Source organism: Aegilops tauschii, chromosome 4 (assembly GCF_002575655.3).
Source record: "Aegilops tauschii subsp. strangulata cultivar AL8/78 chromosome 4, Aet v6.0, whole genome shotgun sequence".
Classification (NCBI taxonomy): Eukaryota; Viridiplantae; Streptophyta; class Magnoliopsida; order Poales; family Poaceae; genus Aegilops; species Aegilops tauschii.
Window position 1 is genome coordinate 307,171,121 of NC_053038.3, and position 13,369 is coordinate 307,184,489.

Consider the following 13,369-nt stretch of genomic DNA (forward strand, 5'->3'; position numbering starts at 1 on the left):
TCTCCGTGACGGAGGAGGCCATCCACTTGCCCTGTGCTCCGGATCCAGACATGGCTGGAGTGCTTTCTTGAGGCGGAAAGAATGAAAGCTTAGGCGCTGGAGCTCGAGAATGGGTGGGCAGAGAGAAAGAAGGCGTGGGTGAAAAGGTGAATCCTTATCTCTTTATAAAGGCAGCGAATATCAAGCGCCTCCCCATTCGCCTTAAAACGCGCCTATTCCCCAAGGGTCGTGCAGACGGCGCGGTTGGATTACCCACACCTGTATTAGTGAGAATCCCGCAATAAGGGGACACGATCTTTGCTTTGACAAGACGTGCCAATGGAAACCGCATCTCGAAACATGGTGCGGGAGGCTAAAAAATGGTTCGAAATAATGACCGGACGAAGACGTGATGTCTCACTATAGAAGACTTCAGTAGATGGGACTTGTTAAATATTATACTCTTTGCGGAGCTTATTTTGCAGAGCCGGACACGTTATTTGTGTTCGAAGACTACTTTGAAATATTCGGAGGAGGAACCCGCCTTGCAATGCCGAAGACAATTTGCGCGCCACACATGTCGTCATTGAAGCCTGGTTCAGGGGCTACTGAGGGAGTCCTGGATTAAGGGGTCCTCGGACGTCCGGCCTGTGTGACGTGGGCCGGACTGATGGGCTATGAAGATACAAGATAGAAGACTTCCTCCCGTGTCCGGATGGGACTCTCCTTTGCGTGGAAGGCAAGCTTGGCGTTCGGATATGAAGATTCCTTCCTTTGTAAACCGACTCTGTACAACCCTAGGCCCCTCCGGTGTCTATATAAACCAAAGGGTTTAGTCCGTAAAGGCAATCACAATCATACAGGCTAGACATCCAGGGTTTAGCCATTACGATCTCGTGGTAGATCAACTCTTGTAATCCTCATATTCATCAAGATCAATCAAGCAGGAAGTATGGTATTACCTCCATCAAGAGGGCCCGAACCTGGGTAAACATCGTGTCCCCCGTCTCCTGTTACCATCGACCTTAGACGCACAGTTCGGGACCCCCTACCCGAGATCCACCGGTTTTGACACCGACAGCCACCTCCTGGGAGCCTTGCCACACGAGAGTGCCCTTTGCATCGTCCGTTGCACCTGGACTGACGAGATCATCCCCCACGGGTTGGCCCATGGTGACCCAAACCTAGCCAAAGCCCACGCGGGTCCTAGCCCGGATTCTCCAGGGACCAACATAACAACCAACATGACGGGAATTTCGTCACTCGTTGAGCATTACCCAAGTGGGAATTCTCATCGTTGACTGTGGACTGAAGGAACATGTTTCACTCGGATGCTCTTGACTCGGATAGGAAGCAACTCAATGGCCAGGAGCATTAAAGGAGGCGTTCCCAAGCCTTCAAGCCTGACATTACCATAGCTCTATATCACCGGTTTCTAGTAATAACTCAGATGTAATTTCTTAGAATTAAATGCACCCGTAATGTAGAAGGAGGCCAGGGCTAGCGAACTCTATATAAGCTCCCCTACCGGCACAAGTTACTATTTCAGAACCTCTGTGCTCACATACACAAGAATACTCTCTCCGGATAACAGGACTAGGGTTTTTACCTCCACCACGAGGGGCCTGAACCAGTATACTTCCTTTGAGGCATTGCTGGGGTATTGTTGTCCTCTCGTCCACTCAGGAGAGCTCCGTGGAGAACCTCATATATGTGGATTGGACGATGATGACGCTTCTGTGTCGCTTCACTTTTAGGAGCATCTTCTTTGGAGCCAGCATCGGGAGGAGGGACTAGTGCTTGTCGATAGTCGTCGGTGGCTTGTGTGGCAACGATTATGTGGATGCACGATGGTGGGGTCGCAACAGGGCTGTAGTTGTCAACTCTTCCGCGTGTTCGTGGGCTTGTCGTGGTCCATTTGTTGCATGGAGTCAGAGTTGCACGACGTCGAGGTTCATGCGACGATGATGACAAGCGATGGGTGACATCCAAGGTGATCCTTTGCGGTTCTAGTCTTTCATAGTTCTCCATCGTAGATCAATCCCGGATCCGGAGAGGCCCTGTTCCTGACATGTGCCTGATTGATCTGCATGTGTCTTCTTGCGGCCTTTGCGGTTCGAGCTATGTCGGTGGTCTCAAGGTGAAGCGGAGTCACTTGCTTGTGGAGAAGTGGTGGCAATGACGCCAACATGCGACCTCGACAATGTTTTTATCTTAGTGGTGTGTGTGATTTATACATTTGTGTCTATGATCAGAGGGTTGTGACGGGTTTTGCTCGGTATTACCGGCCAACTCTCTTATTCTTAGTCAATATAAATGACAAGTCTTTGCCTCGTCTAAAAAATTGAGAATTTGCTCTCAGGCGTAAGTAGAGGATCGTGTGGGATTATGAGAGGGATATCTTTTTTGCAAAATAAAGGTATCAATTTTCTGCAAATTGTCTATATACTAATCACTTGATTTGTAAGCGGTGCTTACTGCAGTGTATGGGGATAAGGGATATTCCGGTGTCTAGTGCAGGCACTTAGAGATGGTACATGTGATATGTTTAGCCAGTTTGTATTGTTGTCTAGCAATAGGGTTTGTGATGCATAAATTTAAAACATGTAATTCTATTGCGGTTTTTAGTTCCTTGATACTTCTTTTTACATTTCTTATAAGGATTGATGGCATGCAATAAGGATGGTTATATATGTATCACTTGATGCAAAGACTGGGTACTCAATCAATTTCATTTATAATAATGTTTACTCACGATAGATCCGTAATGAAGATGATAAAAAATTATGGGACATGTTATGATATTCCATAAACATTAGAATTATAAATGCCAACAAAAAGTTAAGCTGACAATTCTGAAATCAAAACTTTAATTCCTACACATCTATTGAAGAAAAGCAAATTGGCAAGATTGAACACCGCATACACAACAGAACCACCAGGTAGATTATATTAGTTGAGAACGGCACATGTCCTCCTGATCTCCCCCTCGCTGCCGGCGAGCACGTCAGCCCTCCCCATGTTCACCATAGATACCCCAAAGTCCTTAAGGAATCTCTTCTCCGAGCTCATGTAACCGTACACGAGCATTTTTGTAGCACCATTACTCAGCAAGGCCTCGTCAGAGTGGAAAAGGCCCTTGTTCTCTTTGACGAGGCGGTAGTAAGTCGAGTCGAAAGTCGTCGAGCGACCGGGCACCATTTGCACCTCGGTCACATTGTCATCAGCATTCGTGCACTGTTGCTTTAGTGTTGCCGCGTACGTCTTGTCCAGGGTAGGGTCCATGTCATCTTCAGCCGTGAAATTACGTAGCCTCTTCTCTAAAGATGGGCAGTGTGAATTCCCTAGCGCGTGGGCACCTGATCATACACGAGTTTAATTAACTGAAACAAATAATATAATAGGAGTATATAACAAAATTGATGATCTCCACTAAATTAATTCTCTCACCGTAGAACCATATCACATCAATATGCAACCATGCATGAGAAAGAATTTCTATTGTATTATGCTACTTATACTCACCATGATCATACTCCATTAATCATATGTATTTTCATTTTCAATGTTCATATTATTTCCAAATAATCATGGTACTTATATTAACCATGATCAAATTCCATAAATCATGTGTCTTTTCATTTCCACTTTCCATATTATTTCCAAATTATCATGCTACTTATATTCACCATGATCAAATTCCATAAATCATTTTATTTCCAGTTTTCATATTATTTCCAAATTATCATGCTACTTATATTCACCATGATCAAATTCCATAAATCATACTCCCTCTGAATCAAAATACAAGTCGTTTTTGTAGTTCAAAGTGAACTGCAAAAACATAATATATTTTGGTGCAGACGTAGTATGTATTTTCATTTTCAGTTTTCATATTATTTCTAAATTATCATTCTCCATACAAACAAATCTCATAGAATACGGTGCAACCACTTCCCGCAGCAAAACACGAGATATCATCTAGCATGTCCCCTCAAGGCCTCAACATCAAAGATCAAACCATGCACGGGAAAAGTTCACCTCAAAAGTCTATCATGCATGGAAAAGGCTCATCGGTTGACATTTTGTTATGCTACTTCTATTACATAGATATTTTAAAGTTTTTTTTTGCAAGAACAAACATGAGGTTTGCGTGTCTTTTCATTAAGAGAGAAGAATCGGTTCATACAATTGTTACAAGTGTATGGGCACACACGTGAACAGGTCGCTCATCCCATAATCCGCAAGGCGACAAGGCAACTACTCGCTAACAAAACAATGAATTGTATGTATTTTCAGTTCCAATTCTCATATTTATTAATCAAAAAATTTATTCTATATAACCAAAGTTCATCAAAATATATTGTACCAGAAAATGTTCTCGCAGCAACGCGGGCATTGTCTAATCCTGAATGATTAAAAGTGCAGCTGCGCTTTCTGGTGAAGTCGAGCGCACGCGCTGCAGTCATTCGATGGCTCGCGACCCACACAATCATCATCCAGATTTGGAAATTCTTTCCCACCCATCCATTCTATATATGGAAAGATTCCTTTCAACAATGCGTTGATTTTTCTCCACGTGGTCCGACCAAACACGTCAATGCAATGATGACGTCACATGCATTAATTCCAGTACGAAAAATTTCAAAAAGCTATAACTTTCAAACCGCGTGTCGGAATGATGATCAGTTTTCACCGTTGGGTTCCTCATGACGAACGCTTCAAAACTAGATCCCATATGAATATGTTTTGAAGTTTTCTTTTCAAAAGCAACTTCGATGTTAAATGAGGCAACTTCAGTGCTAAATAGGAGCAACTTTGATGCTAGATGAATTACATCGTGTGTATTAATGAATTCATCTAGTAGCCTACTAATAGTTGTGTGCAGTAGTCTAATAGATTGTTACCATGGTTGCTAAGTTGCATACATCGAAAACTAATTTGTAGATAGTTTACTTGCCAATGATACCGTGAAAGTTGTTTACCGTAGAGTGTCTAACATGTCTTCTAAATTGTCAGCCTCAGAAACCAAGTTGTCTATATTGCTACGAAGTTTCCTACGGATGATCCCCAATTGCATAAAATACTATTGAAGTTGTCCATCAAGGGACATAAGTGGCCTACAATGTCAAAAAGTTTTTGTGGGATCTAAGGTTTCTATCATGATCCAAATTTCGAACTATGTGGGGATGGATGGTATGAGAGCTTTCTTCTTACCTTTTCTGGGGTAGTCTACCAGCCTACGCTAATGAACGTGCATGTGTTAGCTAGCTAGGTCGCAGGTGTTGACTAGTTGCAAAAGTGAGGACAGATGAGAAGTTGCATAGGGGGTGATGAGAAATTTCATAGGGTGCGGGGGTTAGACAGTTGCCCGCAAACTACACAAGTTGTTCATAATTTTGGCATGAGTTGCCAGCAAAAATCATTAAAATCTTCAGATATAATGATGAAAAGCACACATTAGTTGCTTGTTAATGCACTGGAGTTGCACGAAAACACCTTAAAAGTTGCTAACTTTTTTTTGTGTAATACTCGAGTGCATAACGATCTTAAAGTTATTGCCTCGTTTTGCCTCCAATAGCCCCATCAATGGTGAACTTATATTTTTCCATATGTGGTTACTTTTTTTCTAAATACTAACTCAAAGTACACAGGAGTAGTCTGGTGAGTGCACTGGAGTTGTATAAACACACCCCAAAACTTGCTAACTTTTTTTGTGTGCCACTCGAGTGCATAACAATCTCAAAGTTTTCTACCACGACCAACAAGTATTCTACCATAACAACTTTCATCTCCAAGTTGATAGTGCTATAGGAAACTTACTTTTTGAGGTAGCCTAACGCTATCTTAGGTTGCCTGCCATGACTAGTGAGTAGCCTAACATTATCCTAAATTGCATATAACACTTTTTCAGTGTGGTAAGCAACTTAGTTTCATATATAGGCAACTTGGCAACATTGACGGACAACTTTTTAATATATTATAGGCAACTGAAATAGTAATGGCAGTCAACTGAGCATCATTAATAGGCAACTTCATAGTGTTTTTGGGCAACTTAAAAAATACAACGATAAGCAACTTCATAATATTATAGGCAACTAATTTACAAAGTTAGACAACTGAGCAACAATGGTAGGTAACTAATTACCAATAGAAGGTAACTGGACGTCGATGATAGGCCAATTTCATAGTATTGTAGGCAACGAGGCATCAATGATAGACAACTAAACATCCACGATAGGCAACTGAGCAACCATGGTCGGCAAGTTGTGATAATGTTAGAAAATCCATTCATACACATAGTGGAATGAAATTGCTTATATGTAGCACTAAAGGTGCCTCATGTTTTGTGTGATTTTCTCATTTTTACACAAACCAACCTAATAGGCAGCCCTGCTAGGTAAAAAATGAAGTTGCCTTTCTATAGTACTAAAGTTGCCTCCATCGGACCCAAAGTTGCCTAAAAAAAAGTTCGACGATGAGATCTAGTTTTGAAGAACTTGTCGCGAGAAACCCAAATGTGAAATCGAAACTGAATTTTGACGCTTAAATCAAAATTTGCAGTATTTTAAACATTTTGGACCCCCAAATAAATGCACGTCAGGACAAGATTCTTTTTTTGGTCTACCATGTCAGGCGCGTCAATTGCTCCTTCCATATTTAGAAAAGCACTCGATTCTAACAACTGACGCTCGTGCGCCCTCTAGCCACGTCCTTGTTTAATTCACTCAAGTTAAAAATGTAGTGGGGTCGTGAGTAGTACATACAATTGGGGCAACCGGGAAGAACTTTTGAGTACGCGGTTAATGCAATCTGTCCTAGTATAGAAGACTCGCAAGATTAGAAAATAGAAACATCCTAGTGGTCAAGAATTACTACCTGACAGAACAACAAGATCCTTGAGTCCAAGGCCCTTGGACTTAAACCTCTTGATGAGCTTCTGGATTTCATCAAAGGAATCAGGCAACTCCTTCGCCGCCTCCTTGGCGCTCGACACGCGGCCGTCTCGCCGGCCGGTCTCCACCTCGTACAAGTTGCCGCCCTCGCTCCATTCTCCCTTGGTCACCACCTTGGTAGCCTGGTTAACGGGACAAACACAGCAACGCTCAAACCCCAACTCAACGCTAGCTTTGGTTGATGCATTCTTTTTTTGGACTTGCAGCTTTGATGCATTCTGAATGGAGGAAAAGAGGCTTAAATGTGTACCAGCGAGACTGCGTCTCTGGCAGCGACGGCGAGGATGTCCGCGCAGGAGACGGTGCCCGGGCACTTCTCCTCCAGCTTCTCCTTGATGGCATCGATCACGTTGAAGGCGTCCAGGGTGAGGTTCGGTTTGGCGTCCCTCTCCGCGATGTTGTTCTTGGTTGAGTTGAGCAGCACCGATCCATCGCAACCCTGTACCTCATGTCACTCACAAAATGAGAAACTGCCACTAGCAGTTAAAGACCCAAGCTAAAGACCCAAGGCCAAGCATTTTATTACCCTGACGAAGCAATCATGGAAGTGGAGCCTTAGCAGCGGCGCGGTGACTGTTAGGTCATCTTCCACAGCCATGGTGACGATCCTGCGAACAATGGCCTCGGCGTCGGGGCACGATTGCCTGTAGAACCCGACCTTAAGCTTGCCATAGGCATGGACGGGAGCAATCACTGCTGCCAGCAGCAGCAGAGGAGGAAGTGAGAACCTGAGACCGAGAGGAGGCACCCACTTTGTCATGGTACAACACCAACACTAGAACTAGTGCAAGTCTGCCCTCTAGCTAGCAAAGCTTGCAGAGCTGCATTGCCATTTGCCAAGGCAACCACATGTGAAAAGTCCTCGTTTTCGTGAGTCGCCGGCGATAAAGGCGGAGTGTGGATGCCATCTCCAAGATCTAAAGGGAGCATTGACTAAGTGCGTCGTTTTTTCCGGCCGTCATGGGCATGATGCCATGTGATTAGCCATGGGTTTCCGGGATCTTACCGGCCTCGGTCAGCACATTGTGGTGCACATATATAGAGTATTTGGCAAAAAACTACCACATTAGAGGTTGCCGTCCCACAGAACTACCACATTCAAAAAAATAACTGATAAGTACCAAAAATTCTAATTTTGTGACAAAAAACTACCACTTTTAATAAATGATCGGTTTAGACGATTTAAACACGTTTATGACATGCAGGACCCACCCGTCAGGGGTGACGTGGCGGCACGGTCAACTCTGTTTAGTTTGACCGTTAAGTTGACCGTTATGACAGGTGGAGCCCACAGCCGTTCTTCTTCCTCCTCTCTGTATCTTCCTTTGGCCTTTTACCAAACACCTCCTGTGCATCATCCTATGCTGCTCTCAGTGGGCGCCTAGTCGCCCCCTCATGCCCCGGTGGCCTTTGCCGCCCTGCACTCCGGTGGCCTTCCATGCCAGAGGGTGCCGGAGGAGAAGCCCACGCAGCCGCACGCGAAGCCGAGGTGCTGCAAGCTCTAGGCCCTGCTGCTGCCGCCCTCGCCGGCCTCCCTTCGAGCTGGAGCTCGTGGTCAGCGGCAAGGAGCAGTAGCAGCGGCTGCAAGCAACAGCACCACGGGCCTCGCTCGCCTCGACGCGCACGCCGAGCTCTTGCTCATCCCCTCGCCGCCGAGCCGCAGGCCGCACTCCGGCGCCGAGGCGGCAACAGGCTCGCATTCGCGGTTCGGTCCCTGCGTCGCGCCGAGAAGGACCTGGCCCACCTCTCCGCCTCTGTGCACGCCACGGTCAAGTTCCCCATGCCCTCCGCGTCCAACAGCGCGGCGGAGGTCGAGGTGTCCGGGGTGCTCGCCAAGGCCGTGGCCACTACCGTGTTTCGGCCGTCGAAGCCGTGTCCTTCGCTGCCACCTCCAAAAAGACCACCGCAACATCCTCCAGCATAGGAGCAGTAGCAGCGGCCGCAAGCAGCAGCACCACAGCTCCGGCCTCCTCTCGCCTCCTGCGACGACCGCGGGTGAGCCAGAGCTCCGCAACACCCTCCTCCCCTTCCGCTGGAACGAGACATTGAGGCTCCCGCCCTCCACGAGGCTTGGCCACAGTGCGCAAGCACCAGCAGCGCGAGCACCACGAGGAGCAGCTCCTGCAGCACGTGCGAGCACCTTGGCGAAGCACCTCGGGCAGGTGAGGCGCGCACCTCGCTGTCGTCCTGGGCGCGCGAGGATGTGGCGTCCTCTGGACCATCTTCCTCGGTCAGGAGCGACGGGGGCGTCTTCACGGCGGGCGCGTCACCGGAGTTGACCCGCTTCCCTCCCATGCACAGGAGGTGTTTGGTAAAATGCCAATGGAAGATACAGAGAGGAGGATGAAGAATACCGTGTGGGCCCCACTTGTCATAACGCTCAACTTAACGGTCAAAATAAACAAGGTTGACCGTGCCGCCACGTCATCCCTGATGGGTGGGTCCCGCATGTCATAAACGTGTTTAAATCGTCTAAACCGGTCATTTTTCAAATGCGGTAGTTTTTAGTCACAAAATTAGAATTTTTTTTAGTTATCAGTCATTTTTTTGAATGTGGTAGTTCTGTAGGACGGTAACGCCTAATGTGTAGTTTTTTGTCAAATATTACTACTTCGGTTATCGAATAACTTCGCTAGTGACAGCACTGTTACACATATGAATTGAAGTAATTAACTCAACATGTACAATATCATAATCGCGCGCGCCGGTTAGTTGCCGACAACGACCTGTACCGAGGATGCATCCAGACCCCAGTGATATATATCCTACTTTGTTTACGTATGTGCTTACCTATGCATAAGGTAATACATAATTAATTAATTTTTTACCCTAAAAAATTAATTAATTTTAGATAAATGACATTTCCATTCAATTCAATCCATATATTCGGATGATACAACCGTATTGTGCAGTTGTGCACCCGTCTCTTCATAACACGATGCACACAGTCAATACGCCAAAAAATCATTTTACAAAAATGTAAAAGAGTTGAGCATAAGATGAAGGAGGTCTCATCCGAAGATTATACATCAATGATGGGAAAAAAAACTCCTAGGTGTATGCTTCCGTCACGTAGTCGCCATCTTAATGAGGTCCTATCCTTCAGCCTCTGCATGATATACCAAGTACGAAGCCGCTGCGTATGTGCATGAATAAACTGAACAGGAGATGATACCCACTTTTTGTTTAAAACCACATCATTCATGGAAAGCCACATACCCGACATAAGGTTGTGGCCACAACGAGAATATGTGAAGAAACTTTGTTATCAATACCCTTCAACCATCTGTCGAACATGCAGGGGTAATGTTTGAAGCTACCTTAACTATGTACCACACCGTCATGCAAAGTTACTTAAAATACAAGTATTTTATAGACTCCCCGTGATGCCAAAAGGCACAACTTTACTACCTTGTCAATTACGACGCGTCAGGTTAGTGTCTAATCAAGATCACACCTCGATGAAAAACCAGAGAAATATCTTCATTCTAGCAGTTATTTTGAGATTCCATTTTTCTATCCACAGGGACATCGTTGTGAACAATCGCCTCATGCAAGGACTTGACACAAAACCTGTCATTTTGGCGCAAATTCCACTGAAAATCATATGGCTTATTCTATAGCTAAATGAGCTCCAAACATGTGAGCAGTTCATCCTATATTGCGAAGCGACACCCCAATAGATCCCAACGAAAAGAAAATACCATGATTGGCTTAACCCAGGACTTGACACAAAACTTGTCATTTTGGCGCGAATTCCACTGAAAACCATCTGACTTATTCTATAGCTAAATGAGCTCCAAACATGTGAGCAGTTCATCCTATATTGTGAAGCGACAACCCAATAGATCCTAACAAAAAGAAAATACCATGATTGGCTTGACCCAGGATCTGCACAATTGTAAAAACATAATACATATAACAATCTGATACAGCTCGGGTATTGCACCAAAAGTGATGTGGGCATCTGTCAAGTATTCTAACGGAATCTACCCTCGGATCTGTCCATAACTGAGAAAGTGCGAAACTGGAAAAATAATACATTGGCAGCTAGACCAATCTAGTGGAGTTGAAAAATGGCTTTAGAACTCACGTTCTTATTATGAAAGATTTCCTGTCATGCCTTGTTTTCAATAAGGAGTTTATATATTCCTTTTAAAAAGAAGGCAATCGTTTTATCTCAAGATCCTTAATTCCTAGACCCCCTAAATTTTGGACCGTCACAACATATTCCTCTTAGCTAGCCGATATATCTTAGTTTCATTATCACTCCGTCGATCTAAAGTATTCAAGTAATAGCAGCGAGGGGGTAGTGGGCAGCGCTACTGCTACGTAGCAGTAGCGCGGTATAAACACCGGCGATGTAGGTGGGCATTAGTAGTACTGTTGGCCCACCACATCGGTGCTACGACTAAGTGGGCCCCACCGTGCCCCCACGGGCTGGCCACAATAGCAGCACGGGTCGCGTGCCCTCACTACTGCTAAGCCCATTAGCAGTAGCACGGGCCCCGTCACCCGCATTGCTACTGTGGCCAGCCCGAGCCCAGCTCCCCGGCCCCACTTAGCAGCAGCGCTACAGCTAATGGGCTTAACAGTAGCGGGGGCCCATGCCCCGCGCTGCTGTTAAACCCATCTTATCCTCTTCGCGCGGTTGCCTCACTCTCTCTCTCTCTCATTACTCTGCCTCTCCTGTCTGTTCCCAGCGTCGGCCCTCCCCCACGCTAGGCGGCCTGCCCCCGCACTGCGCTGCTCTGGCCGCCCTCCCCTCCCCGTCTCGGCCCTGCCCACCGTGAGCACCTCCCTCTCATCTCAATTCATTTTTTTGAATGTATATTTGAATGAATGGATGAATTGAGCACTAGGATCTGAATTCTGAAACCGACCCTATTCATTTTAATTCATAGGATACAAATTAGCTAGGGTTCATTAGATGTGTTGGATGAATTTTAGATGGCCTTGTCTATCTCTGAATGTATGAACCCTAGGTATCTGTGAATATTAGATGATCAAGAGCAATACTTTCAGAAGTTTTACTAATTTTGTTCATATATATGAACCCTAGATGTTCATATATATGAGCCCATTTCATCATTAGAGCACTGAAAAGGTTTTTTTTGAGTAGTTGTTGCTTAGGTTTGGATGTAGTTGTTGCTTAGTGAATTTTGAGTTCAAAATTGAGTTAACAAACATATGCATTGGACACTTTAATTTAAGATTTTTTAACAGATTCACTTTACTCTATTTTAGGACACTTTAAATTAATTCTATCGTACAGATTCAGTTTACTCTATTTAACTTAACTGTATGATAGAATTAGTTTACTGATTTTTTTGTCAGATTCAGTAGTTTGTAGCATTTTAAATGGTTTGAAAAATGAAGGAGTTCAGAGATTTGTGTATAACAGAGATTACTTCATTCATATAGCAAGATGATGTTTTTACCCCTTTGAAATGCGGCGTATACCATAGACAAAATACCCTAGGCAGTTATGTTCCCCTACTTTCATTGAGTAATAGCTCTATACATGTGCTCTAAAGTTTGAGGGTGAGAGAGTGTGTGTGAGAGAGATACCTACTTAATTGAAGAACTAGGGCATTTAGTTATGCTTGCTTTGCAAATGAAATGTTAGGGTTATAAGATATATTGCAATGTTTTTGTCAAAATTGAACCGTTGAAATGCAATGAGCATACCAAGTTTGAAATTTTCTATATAAATGCTCATGTGGCGCAAGGTAGATCACCGATGAGCCGGTCGATGATGCCCAGAAGATCACCGACGACACCCACATCCTCGATAGCCATTGTCTATAGTGAGTAAACATGGTCTATGTGGTTGCTCATGTATATCTAGTGTTGTAGTTGCTCAAATATGATGGAGATTTGGACATGTGATATCTGGGCTAGTGTTTTGTACTACTAGTGCTCTCACACATGAATATTTGGAAAATGAAGGATATGTGCTTGCCCAAGTGGCCTATGTTTGCATGGAACACCTCTGAGTGGCCTATGTTTTGCTGGAATGTTGATTCATTTCTGTTCCGGCAAATTTGAGGCGCTCGATATGTCCTATTTTAGCAAAGGTCATGCCGAATTTTTTCGTCGGTTTCAGCATGACTTGTGCTATAAAGTAGGAAATATCGAGTGCCCGTGATTTGCCAGAAGAGGAATTAAAATACATTCCGACAAAACATAGGCCATTTTTTATGTCATTACTCCATATATGTAATGGGTTGACTTTCAGTCTGTTGGGCCTCCTTGTGTGACTTTTAGAGAGGAAGAATCCCGACTGTTGTCATGGGGGTCTGATACGTCTCCAACGTATCTTTAATTTTTGATTGTTCCATGCTATTATATTATCAATCTTGGATGCTTTATATGCTATTTTGTATCATTTTTGGGGACTAACCTATTAACCTAGTGCCAGTGTCAGTTGC

The 13,369-nt window shown here is 44.5% G+C and overlaps 1 protein-coding gene across 1 annotated transcript; it reads right to left on the bottom strand.

Moving 5' to 3' along the window:
* Window positions 1–2,697: 2,697 nt before the first annotated feature.
* LOC109732865 (peroxidase 56) lies at window positions 2,698–7,814 on the bottom strand. Its single transcript, XM_020292068.4, has 4 exons — window positions 7,462–7,814; window positions 7,186–7,374; window positions 6,859–7,057; window positions 2,698–3,338 (listed from the first exon to the last, which is right to left on the bottom strand). Exons 1-4 carry the CDS (start codon window positions 7,693–7,695, stop codon window positions 2,932–2,934), a joined length of 1,029 nt encoding a protein of 342 aa, XP_020147657.1. The 5' UTR covers window positions 7,696–7,814; the 3' UTR covers window positions 2,698–2,931.
* Between the last annotated feature and the right edge of the window lie 5,555 nt (window positions 7,815–13,369).

Bases quoted from the DNA above. Each gene is read 5' to 3' on its own strand.
- LOC109732865 (XM_020292068.4), bottom strand. From the start codon at position 7,695: ATGACAAAGTGGGTGCCTCCTCTCGGTCTCAGGTTCTCACTTCCTCCT. The intron at 7,375-7,461 runs GTAATAAAATGC...CATGAGGTACAG, and splicing joins TCCATGATTGCTTCGTCAGG to GGTTGCGATGGATCGGTGCT. The intron at 7,058-7,185 runs GTACACATTTAA...CCCGTTAACCAG, and splicing joins CCAGAGACGCAGTCTCGCTG to GCTACCAAGGTGGTGACCAA.